The 12,645-nt window shown below is 50.4% G+C and overlaps 1 protein-coding gene across 1 annotated transcript in view; it reads right to left on the bottom strand.

Moving 5' to 3' along the window:
- Positions 1–12,645, bottom strand: part of LOC116954021 (neurexin-1-beta-like) — a 558,784-nt gene that overhangs the window by 74,456 nt on the left and 471,683 nt on the right. Inside the window, exons 4-5 of the mRNA XM_032974412.2 lie at positions 7,826–7,935; positions 1,403–1,777 (exon numbers count right to left, since the gene is read on the bottom strand). Coding sequence (XP_032830303.1) covers positions 1,403–1,777; positions 7,826–7,935 — 485 coding nt within the window. The remainder of the gene's footprint in view (positions 1–1,402; positions 1,778–7,825; positions 7,936–12,645) is intronic.

Here is a 12,645-nt window from a genome sequence, read left to right as displayed (position 1 = left end):
TGTTCACCCTCGTGCATTGCACGTGCGCTTCTGCGGCCGTCTGGAACGCTCTTCCCTCGGATATTAGGAAGCCGCTGGAGCTATTCCACTTTCAAATGTGGTTTGAAAAAAAATAATTTCTTTAGCACTGCTTTTAGTGTTTTGGTATGTTGTCCTTCTCGCGCACCTCCGATTGGCGCGGTTGGCTATGTACGGCGCGAAGGAAGTCCAGCCGTCGTACGTACACTTTCAATCGTGCTGCTTGTCGCTGGCCGCTTGGCGTTTCGGCCCTTGGGGCCTGTGCTCAGCAGCTGTGTGATAACAAACGCGCAACTAAATAATGTACGCAAAGCAACAAGGCATCCGTAAGGGATGACATCAACGGGGTTGCTGACCTGTCTGCTTTGCGTGCTATGAAGATGTTCCTCTCCTCGTGAGTGTCGTGGAGAGATTGTATCCCTGCCATAGGAATGTGGAATTTCCACTTCGGGGCTGCGAACGGGAGATGAAGAGCAGCCCCGGTGCTCACTCGAGCATGTTAATTACTTGGGACACTTTTTGCTTTTATTAATTTTACTATGTAGGGGGAGGGTTCTAGTTCTATAGCAATGTCTATATTTATCATGATAGTCGAGCCGAATGCAAAGGTTAAACGGCAGGGGAGGGGGGCACGGCTACATACAAGGTAAACCATGTTCAGTGCAGAAACCAAACAGGTGATGCAAAACGAAAGCGTGAAGCTTGCAGAATATATGTGCCAACATACACATTAAAGAATCTAACTCAATGCAAAAAAAAAAAAATTAAAAAAAAGACATAATGTGCCTCGGAGAACTGAGATATTGTACGGTCAGATGTGTCTCACTTTTGTAAGGTCAATGAACGCATTGATTTTATTTATTAAGCAATTAGCATGCTCCGGTATCCTATTGCGGTTATTCCAATGGTGTAATGGTCATTACGAGATAAAGTTAGCAATCTTAACTTCGGAAGAGCAGTGGGTGTCACGGAAAGGTCCACAGAATGAGATGAAATAGCTTCAAGTGACCCGTTTCCATCCACACTTTCTCATATGCCCTCCGACGAGAGAAATGTGTGTTGCATGACAGTCAAACAAATAAAGTTGTTTTTATTCTCAGAGCTGAAATTCAGTGACTTTAAGCGAAAGCAACTCATTTAACAACGTGTTTTTTTGTGTGTGTGTGTAGTTAGTGGAAATAATAATTTCAACTTGTAGCGTGCAGCCGCGCGGCGTTCGCTCGCTCTCAAGGACAGAGAACGACGGAGAGGAACCACAGACGAACGGGCGCCAAATCCCCCCAAGCTCTGCGGTCCTCTACGTATTAAGATGTTTTACTCTAACGAATGAGTGCATCCCATGGACAAATCACATTGCTTACTGGTCAAGCGTCGAACGACTCACCACCATGAGGGTGTCCTTCTGAGCTGGCGGCGGTCTCACTGGGACGTGGGGTCCAGACGGTGCCAATCCTGCTTCTCCCTCCTCATCCTCCTCCTCTGCCTCCTCCTCATCCTCCTCATCCACCTCCTCCGTGGCGGCGGCCTTCCTCCCGTGCTCCGTCGTCGTGGTCACGGTTATCGTGGTGGTGGTCTCCACGAGCGTCGCGGTGGAGGTGCGTGGGCCGCCGGCGCCGGCGGCGGGCCCGGTGGGCTCGGCGGTCGCCGTGGCGGTCGCCGTGGCGATCAGCGTCGCCAGGTGGGGCGACATCCCGCGGACCACCCGCAGGGCGCCCTCGGTCCGCGTGTGCGCGTCGCTCGCGGCCGCCAAGTTCAGCACCTGGTGGGAGGAGTAAAAAAAAATTATAACGACGACGACCGAGAGCCACGTCACAGCTGCCACCCCTACTGCGTAGGTCTCGAGGGGGGCGGGGCACGGAGGAGGTGGGCGGTAGCGCAGGTGACAGTGCAGCAGGTAACGCTCTCTCTCTGAATTATATTTTTTCCACGCTCATTCCCGGTGTAATCGCGGGGTGCGATTTGCAGGTGTGAAACACCACCGTGGCATTTCATGTTCTTTGGGCCTTTCGGAAAAAGTCACGTAGATAGGTTCAAAGAAAATAACAAAAAAAATACGACGTTTTGATCGCACCCCCCCCCCCTTTCCTGATGACGACCGCTTGTGTTGCAATCGAAACGTCGTAGTTTTTTGTTATTTTCTTTGAACCTATCAACGTGACTTCACCGAAAGACACAAAGGATCTGAATTCCTGCAGTCACGAAAGCTTTAAGTCAAGATTTAACCGTGCCCTTTCTTTTGCACTGATTAAGAGACTCATGAGCTGGCTTACATCGAGTGAACTGCAGGTACAGTAAATGACTATGAAGTAATTTGCTTGTAAACTAAACTAATAAAAGTTTACCAGGTAAGGCCCACTGAGCTACAGTGAGGGGAAAAAAGTATTTGATCCCCTGCTGATTTTGTACGTTTGCCCACTGACAAAGAAATTATCAGTCTATAATTTTAATGGTAGGTTTATTTGAACAGTGAGAGACAGAATAACAACAAAACATCCAGAAAAACGCATGTCAAAAATGTTATAAATTGATTTGCATTTTATTGAGGGAAATAAGTATTTGACCCCTCTGCAAAACATGACTTAGTACTTGGTGGCAAAACCCTTGTTGGCAATCACAGAGGTCTGACGTTTCTTGTAGTTGGCCACCAGGTTTGCACACATCTCAGGAGGGATTTTGTCCCACTCCTCTTTGCAGATCTTCTCCAAATCATTAAGGTTTCGAGGGTGACGTTTGGCAACTCGAACCTTCAGCTCCCTCCACAGATTTTCTATGGGATTAAGGTCTGGAGACTGGCTAGGCCACTCCAGAACCTTAATGTGCTTCTTCTTCTTTGGTTCTTTCGGTAAAGTCACATAGAATGAGAATAAAATAATGTGCTTCTTCTTGAGCCACTCCTTTGTTGCCTTGGCCGTGTGTTTTGGGTCAATGTCATGCTGGAATACCCATCCACGACCCATTTTCAATGGCCTGGCTGAGGGAAGGAGGTTCTCACCCAAGATTTGACGGTACATGGCCCCGTCCATTGCCCCTTTGATGCGTTGAAGTTGTCCTGTCCCCTTAGCAGAAAAACACCCCCAAAGCATAATGTTTCCACCTCCATGTTTGACGGTGGGGATGGTGTTCTTGGGGTCATAGGTAGCATTCCTCCTCCTCCAAACACGGCGAGTTTAGTTGATGCCCAAGAGCTCCATTTTGGTCTCATCTGACCACAACACTTTCACCCAGTTGTCCTCTGAATCATTCAGATGTTCATTGGCAAACTTCAGACGGACATGTATATGTGCTTTCTTGAGCAGGGGGACCTTGCGGGCGCTGCAGGATTTCAGTCCTTCATGGCGTAGTGTGTTACCAATTGTGTTCTGGGTGACTATGGTCCCAGCTGCCTTAAGATCATTGACAAGATCCTCCCGTGAAGTTCTGGGCTGATTCCTCACCGTTCTCATGATCATTGCAACTCCACGAGGTGAGATCTTGCATGGAGCCCCAGGCCGAGGGAGATTGACAGTTCTTTTGTGTTTCTTACATTTGCGAATAATCGCACCAACTGTTGTCACCTTCTCACCAAGCTGCTTGGCAATGGTCTTGTAGCCCATTCCAGCCTTTTGTAGGTCTACAATCTTGTCCCTGACATCCTTAGAGAGCTCTTTGGTCTTGGCCATGGTGGAGAGTTTGGAATCTGATTGATTGATTGCTTCTGTGGACAAGTGTCTTCTATAGAGGTAACAAGCTGAGATTAGGAGCACTCCCTTTAAGAGTGTGCTCCTAATCTCAGCTCGTTACCTATATAAAAGACACCTGGGAATCAGAAATCTTTCTGATTGAGAGGGGGTCAAATACTTATTTCCCTCATTAAAATGCAAATCAATTTATAACATTTTTTACATGCGTTTTCCGGATTTTTTTGTTATTCTGTCTCTCACTGTTCAAATAAACCTACCATTAAAATTATATACTGATCAATTGTTTGTCAGTGGGAAAACGTACAAAATCAGCAGGGGATCATATCCTTTTTTCCCTCACTGTACATAGCTCTTTTTCAGAAGCGACCTGGCCAAAAATGACAACTCAACAAAGTGGCTTATCACGTGGAAATGTATAGCAGCCGAAAACTCTAAATGCCTGTTGATTCTAAATGTGGAGGGAAAAACCGGAGGACCCGGAGAAAAATCCACGGGACCACGGGGAGAGAGACACCGCAAACTCCAAATATAGAGCAGCAGGCGTCAGGGTTGGGATCGAATCCATGACCTCCTGTATACCAGTCGAGGTAGTTAACATCTTCTAGCCACCGTGGTGCCCTTGTATATTTCCCACTTGCGCTGGAATTACGCACAACGCACAAGAGCAATACGGTAAAACTGTGAAATACAATCACAACTGATTTTTGTGTTCTTTTTTTTTGTCATTCCACCGCACCTCCGATGAGCATGGTTGACTACATGCGGTGCAAAAGAAGTTCAACATATATATACGATTACAAACGACACGGGGAACAGACATCGCGATTATTGTCGTATCGTGAACACCGATATGGCATCGTTGGAAAAATGAGACCGCTGCACAGAGGTGCCAATCCTCCGTTGACGCTTTGAGTGTTACCAGCAAGAGCGTTCGAAGAACTGGGGTAATTGTCACCGGTCTCACTGCACTTGGTATGCACAGGAACTGTTTGTAAAACGAATGTCCCTCCCCCCCCACCGCTCCCAAATCACTTCATTGCTATGCGGCAGGCATACATGAACCAGAAAAAAATCTCTTTGAAATTAACCTTTGATAGAATCACCCATTTTTCCGATAAGCGTTCTTCACAATTGTGCCCTGTGAAAGTGCGCTATTTTCTACCGAAAACGAATCTGTGAGAAATTATTATTTATTTTTAAAATAAAGTATTTTTTTACTCCGTAGCTCATAAAAGAACGCGCGTACCTACAGAGTGTACAGTATCTGGCAAAGTATCATTTAATAGACCATGCTGAGTGACCCTTGTGTTAAAATATTGATTGCGATAATTTGACAGCCAAAACCCTTCCTGCCTCCCCCTACTCCCTCACTTAATCTCAAGACCCTCTCAGGAGTGCCCTGATTTTGGATATTTGACCAATCCCTAATTAACATCTCTTTTTTTATATCTTGAATGAAACCAGAGTACATGGAGTACACCCTAAGCACACCAGGGGAAAATGCTCAAATGGCATATTTTTGGGCCGGCAGAAACCAATCCACTCCAAGATGCCTACTACAAGCACCATCGTGTCAATCTACAGGTTTGGAGTCATCGGCCGCATCTCTTTGCGATCCAGTCGAGGCTCGGGATGGCTGCGTTCACACGACAATCCCGTGGTAGGCCGTCGCGGCATATCAGGGAACAGCCAAGGAACATAATGGTGCAGAACTATTCGTTTTTATTATTATTATTCCGGTCGTTGGTGAGCAGAGGCAAAAAAATAAAATCGCACAGCAACAAAGAGCACTAAAGAAGATGGAACAGATAACAGTCAATGCCCTTTCCGAATAGAGCAAGATTATAAGAACTCGGGGGGGGGGGGGGAAAGAGACGCGACGATGGGAGACAATTCCAAGTGTCGGCGAGCAGTGCGAGGAAAATGAAGCGGAAAGACAAAGTGTGGTGAGCTGCGGTGTGTCGGTTCAGCAGGCTGCATGGAAGAGATGAAGGCGTGGGTGTCTGCATATGACACAGTAGGGAGTACGGGTGGTGGTGCATCTGCCGGTAATCTCAGTCAGCCAACGCATGGCACCTGCTGGGTCTGTCCCGAGACCTCCTGCACCTAGCCCGGCACAGTAGGGGGGTACAGCTGGTGGTGCATCTACCGGTCATCTCAGTCAGCCAACACATGGCACCTGCTGGGTCTGTCCCGTGACCTCCTGCACCTAGCCTGGCACAGTAAGAGGGGTACAGCTGGTGGTGAGCCCACTGAATTATAACAGTGATCACATGACATTGACTTCTCCAAGACGGAGGTTCTTTGCAAACCAACCGGCTACCATGAGAGATTCGTTCATGAGGCCATTCACATATACAAGCACAGAGACAATTTCAACCGAGAAGATGGATTCTGGCTTAGTAACCACTGGAAAGATGTTTTAAATCATTTCTGTTCTTAATTAATTGTATTTTTACGATGACCTTCAGACCACAGCTCTTTCGCCAGCATTGACTCTTAATACCTCTCACACCACGGTTAATGGTATGGCTTTACAACATGGAGTATACTAGGGCCTCGCAGCTGTCTCTCTCCCCCTCCTCTGTTCCGACCATGGACGAACTCGTCCGTCTGAACGGGGCCCGTAGCTATCCGTGGTGCTAAAGTTGAGGGTAAGAATCCACCCATTTTTTCGCCATATAGCATTGTGATATATAACGACTTATTGTTGGTAGCTTAGCTGATTGGAGAATATAGAGTTTATTGATAACATTAAGGTAATTTATATTTTAGTTTTTATTGGTTCACTATATAGTACTGTGAATAGCTCAGATGTGTAGGCCTTGACTTCAACATAGTCATTTCTGTGACCAGTCACTAGCTAATCACTCAGTTATTTCAATGCTAAATTCTCCTGTTTGATTTGTACTAAGTGCCTCGGTGAATGTGTATGGTCTGACTTTAACGTAGCTATTTCTGTGAGCAGTTACAAGCTAATAACTCAGCTATTTCAATGCTAAATTCTATGCTAATTCCATTGGCAAGGGGTGCCTCTGCGGATGTGTATGCTTTAACTTAGCTATTTCAATGCTAAATTCTATGCTAATTCCATTGTCAAGCGGTGCCTCTGCGGATGTGTATGCTTTAACTTTTAACATAACTATTTCTGTGACCAGTCAAAAGCTAATCATTCAGCCATTTCAATGCTAAATTATATGCTAATTCCTTTGTCAAGGCGCTTTGTTCCTCTCACACAGCTTAAAGGCCGTGATCTGAACGTGGCTCTTTCACTTCAGCGCTGTCCTACCAGACAGTCTCGTCCCTTCACCTGATGAAGGCCGCTTGTGTTGTGGCCGAAACGTCGTGAGAATATTATTGTGTTATTTTATTTGATCAATTTATAATTTTATTCTCATTCTACGTGACTTTACCGAAAGAACCAAAGAAGCATTGACAGTCGTCTGGATGGATTGTACTTATGCTGAACTTCTTTCGCACCGTACATAGCCAACCGTGCTCATCGGAGGTGCGACAAATTCCCACCTGGCTGCGAGTACAGGTAATCTCCACAGGTATCTCACTACCATGGCCCCTGACCACGTGCTCATCCCGTCGGGAGGCGACGTCGCGGGCAGTTTACGCCTGCCAGTCGTTCGACGAATTGTCACGAATCGGAGTTGCGATTCGGTTCAATTCAAACATCGTCAACTCTTTTTGTCGTCTCGCGTTTGCCATTTCGTTTATGTCGCCTTCTCGTGTTTGTCTTGTGTGTACAGTCAGCTTCGTTCACTTAGTCTAAGCTAAATGCAACATTCCCGTGAATGCGTGCGTCTGCAGGGGAGCGGTGGAGCAGCGCTTACGAATCCGATGATCCGAGTTCAATTCCCGCTCACGACCAATAACGGTGGCGAACGTTTGAACGGGTTCTGGCCCTCCTCTAGGTCGACTCAGCCATAAAATAGTACCTGAATCGGCGTGAAAATTTCAGCAAGGGGGAGACAAAGGCGGTCGGGCGTGGTGCTAGCCACCCACCCCCTTGTGTGCCGTTCTGGCCTTCGTAGGCGCTCGCTAACAGCACTTGCCCGAGCAGTGTGGTAAGGCTATACGGGGGGGGGGGGGGGGGGGGGTTGACATTGACCACTGACCTTCAGGCCATTGTAGTAAAGGCCAGAGAGGAGGCCCTGGAACGGATGGGGTCGGTCACGTCCTCCGATACGGATCCACGCTTGGCTGTTGAAAATGGTCAGCTGTCGCACTGTGGGCAATAGGTAGAAACATACAAGCAAGCAAACACAACACGGCTGTTAATGCCCGTCGTCGTTGTCATCACCATCGCCATTAGTCCCAGTGACGTAGGTAGCTATTGAGTACACAGGGGATGAAAATCCAAGATGGCAGAAATTGAACAGGGGGCCTACCGTGTCATTCCTTGCACTGGGTGCCATGGCAACCACGTTACACACCACTTATCACCCCTGATATTATCCACTGCTGGATGAAGCTCCCCCCCCCCCACCCCTGCACATCAGCTGACATAATCGCTCCCATCTCGACGGTGGGGCCATTCTCCCGGGCTCGCTGCCCGAATTTCGCTGTCGTTCACGGTCACCCGTAGCGTCCGTCTCGTCCGCGAGTCGTCGTGAAGTTCACACGCCCTGACCAGGCCTCGCGTGCCTTCCGCTCTCTCGGTGCAAGTTTAACCAGGCTGCCGGGGAGCACGAAATTACTTGGGCACGTGTCGCGAAAGGTACCGCAAGAACCCCCACCATGCCCGTCCAGTGCTCGCCGAGCTGCGCTGTTGGCCTTCAGGTTGCACGGACGACGACGACGTCACGAGGTCGCACTCGTTACACACGGAACGTTACCACGATACCTCGCTGATCTCGCGACACTTCGGTTATCATCGCAGCAGCAACAGCAGCAGCGGCTTTTTGGCTGCTGCCATCATACACAAGGATTGAATAGAACTTTTGTATTCTCTGCCATAAGCCTGGGGGGTGGGGGGAGGAGGTGGGGGGGGTATCCAGCCCAGCCCAGAGACGTTATTGACCTGTATCAGATTGTTATCCAGGAACGTTCGCCCTGTAATGCATTACATTATGATAGCCTATCGCATTGTGCTTTGAAATGTGCGCGTGATAGACGGCGCCTTTGTGGAGCAATGCGACCCCCGTGCTCTGTGCGCTGACCTGGCACACTGCTCGGACACTCTCGGTGGCAGCGTCGCTAAGCGCGCGATTTCGGCGTGGCCAGGGTCAGGCGTGGCCAGGGTCAGGCGTGGCCAAGGCCAGGCGTGGCCAGGGTCATTGCCGCCGTGCGAGAGTCGCCGCGGTGGCACGCCGTGCCAAGGAGGTATTCGCGGGGTGAGACAACTTTACTGGCAGGTGGCAACGGTGGGTGGGTGGGCGGGCGCGTAGGTGGGCGGGTGGGCACACAGGTGGGTGGGCACACAGGTGGGTGGGCACACAGGTGGGTGGGTGGACACACAGGTGGATGGGTGGGCACACAGGTGGGTGGACACACAGGTGGATGGGTGGGCACACAGGTGGGTGGGTGGACACACAGGTGGATGGGTGGGCACACAGGTGGGTGGGTGGACACACAGGTGGATGGGTGGGCACACAGGTGGGTGGGTGGACACACAGGTGGATGGGTGGGCACACAGGTGGATGGGTGGGCACACAGGTGGGTGGGTGGGCACATAGGTGGGCCGGTGGGCACACAGGTGGGCGGGTGGGCACACAGGTGGGCCGGTGGGCACATAGGCAATGCCACGGTCGGGCCAGAGGGATATTTGCTGTTGATAGGTAGTAATCCTGGAATTTGCGTGACTTCATGTCGAAGTGGCACAGCAGCGATGTCAATGTTGGGATTTGGATTTCGTTCGCTTCAAAGGGGAAACGGCGCTACAAACGAGACGGGGACGAATTTGAGATCGCAATTATACCAAGAAGGATGGTAAGAGCGTAAATAAAAACGAAGCTATTGGCAAATCTAACCGTCGTTTGTAACCTCAACAAACGAATCGGTGACGAGGGACTGCATAGCGTTCACTTCCCATCACGTTCGGTTATCAAACGCGACGCCGAAGTGTCGTTACCGAGAATGATTCTGCCTAAAAAAATCATCATCATCATCATCGTCGTCGCACGCCGTAGAAAAACGTTGTGGCTAATAAAAAAAAATCTACAACGCATTAAATAGTCGATGCGTGTATTTCACCGCGATGATACGAGGGCGGCGGTGACATCTTTAACGTGCGGCGAGGCCACGAAAAAGGCGCGCGAGGTGATTTATGTGGGTTGCCAAATATCCCGGCGTGAAAATGACGACCATCCCAGGTACGTCAACATCCCTGGCCACGCTGTTAATAATGTCGGGAAAAAATGTGAACCGAGTCCATCGTTCCGTTTGACCTTGACGGAAACCTGTTCGATCCACACACAACGTTAAATGGCCTTGTGAATACGATGGGCGGGTGGGCTTCGTGGTCAGTTGATTGAATGGTCTCCCACACAAAAGCTAATTTTATTTTATTTACCGGCTAAAGTCCACCGTCGAGATTTTTTTTCAGAGGCGACTCCGCCACACGTGATAGCCCATCGGAGTGGTTTGTATCATCGTCGTCGTCATCATCATCGTCATCATCATCATCATCGTCATTACCACTCGTGGGAATTTATAGTGGCAGCCAAATCATCTTAAGCGCGTGTTGTTTCTTAATGTGGAGTGGGGGGGGGGGGGTTCTAAACCGGAGGATCCCGGAGAAAAATCCACGGCTCTTTTTTGCCTTGTTGTTTCGTGGCATAGGTGAGCACCCAGGTGGGAGGGGGGGGGGGGGCACACTTCATTGATACATCACTTGTTGTGTGCGGGGCACCGGCTGGATTCTCATTGGGCGAGTGCAGCTGCTGACAAATTCGACGCATGGCACCCATTAGACTTGAAGTGCACTTCGCCGTTTCGTTCCGACTTTGCATTCCGTGTGAGTGTGAATAGAAATGCATAATGGGTGCCCACTCTTTTGTTCTGCACGACGATGATGATGATCACAATGCGCAGTATTAACTGCCTCGTTTTGCTCGCTTGTGTGTTTCCACCTATAATTACCCAGAGTGCGACAGCCGTGTGTCCGCGTAGCCAACCGCGCTGATCGGAGGTGCGGGCGGTTCGGACAACAAACTAAAAGACAAAAAGCAACTAAAACAAAAAAACAGATGACCGCTTTCAATAGCCGAGCGTGGATCCGTATTGGAGGACGCGACCGACTCCATCCATTCCAAGGCCTCCTGTCTGGTCTTTACTACAATGGCCTGAAGGTCAGTGGTCAATGCCAAAGATCCCCCGCATAGCCTTAATAGCCTGTTGGGGCAAGTGTTGTTAGCGAGCACCGACGGATGCCGGCACGGCACGCGAGGAGGTGGTGTTGGCTAGCACCATGCCCGGCCGCCTTTGTCTCCCCCTTGTTGATATTTACGCACCGCACCAGGTACTCGTTTGATGCCGAGTCGACCTAGGGGGAGGCCTAAAACCGGTGTAAACATTCGCCACCGTGATTGGCGAATGTTTACAACTCGGATCGGCGGATTCAAAGCGCAGCGCGCTGACTGCTGCGCCGTCACTCCGCGCTGTCGTGCGCAGGTACGCGCATTCGCTCAGAGCGTACGTGTGCCCACGTGCATTCACGCTGACGTACGTGCACGTGCGCGCCCACGTGCACTCACGCTGACGTACGTGCACGTGCGCGCCCACGTGCACTCACGCTGACGTACGTGCACGCGCGTGCCCACGTGCACTCACCCTGACGTACGCGCACGCGCGCGCGCCTACAAAGCACCGACAAACGTCGGAACGTTTGCTTTGCTATCGGTGAACTCGACATGTAACGATTTCTGCGATGGCAAATATACACCGCTGGATAAAGGCCTCCCCATGCTACGTGTCGATTAACTGGGTTGTTATTATCGACCCTCCTCGCCATAGGAACGTGGAATTCCAGCCGTTTGTCTGAGCGATGAGGACAAATGCCTCAATGGTCGTGTGATCAGGACATCACTTTGATATCGATACCTTCAATTCCCCACTCCCCTACCGCCCCCCCCCCCCCCACTTCTGTAACCCGCACTGACCAGCGCGGTGAAGTAGAGTCAAATACCGTAACCCCCACAACACATCACGCACCCCAAGAGGCGACTCTCATCCAGCAGTGGAATGACAAACGGCCTGGACGCGCGAGCTCCTGTTAAGGCCGGACACTGCACACACAGAGGGAGTGTGTTGTGTTGGTGAGGCCGCACACTGAGATCGGGTTGTGTTGGTGCGGCCGGAACACTGCACACAAGGGGAGTGTGTTGTGTTGGTGAGGCCGGCTACTGCACGCTTGGACAGCCACACGTGGCCAAATGAACACAGGGAGTCGGTGGGAGCAAGGTGCCAGTGAGGCCGCCCGTGACTCACTACATCCATAAATGAAGATCTTAGCTTTTAAAAGTGTCAGGCGGTTTCCGCATGGATGGCGCATGAAATATACACAAGCAGGGGTCATGTGGGCTAATGGTTTATGTAATGGTTATCTGGATGTTTCCTGATGAAATATTAACCCTTGCCACTCCGCCAGCGTGCGAGCGCAATTGAAATGTAGCAATTGTCCCCCCCCCCCCCCGCCCGCTTCCCCAAACTCCGTGTCTTTTAATTCCCCACTGAAAACTTGTCTCAACGCTAACGATATTTGGTTATTTATACGCGATCGTAGCGGGGGGGGGGGGGGGGTTGGGGGGGGGGTGCCCACCCCACCCCACCCCACCGCTGCTGCGTTGACGGTGGGTCGCCAGTTCGAATCCAGCAACCCCTCTTAGTCCACCGGCATGGCTTTGCGTGCTCGTCCGTCCGAGGTTGTCTGGGCAGCACGGAAGAGTAGGCCAAATCACCTCTCCGGATAGCAACCCCCCCCCCCCTCCCCCCGCCG

The sequence above is a fragment of the Petromyzon marinus genome, chromosome 53, assembly GCF_048934315.1.
Source record: "Petromyzon marinus isolate PM22_M1 ecotype Great Lakes invasive population chromosome 53, UKy_Petmar_22M1.pri1.0, whole genome shotgun sequence".
In the NCBI taxonomy this organism is placed as follows: Eukaryota; Metazoa; Chordata; class Hyperoartia; order Petromyzontiformes; family Petromyzontidae; genus Petromyzon; species Petromyzon marinus.
Note: the sequence above shows the minus strand (reverse complement) of the source record. Positions and strands in the feature narration are given on the sequence as shown.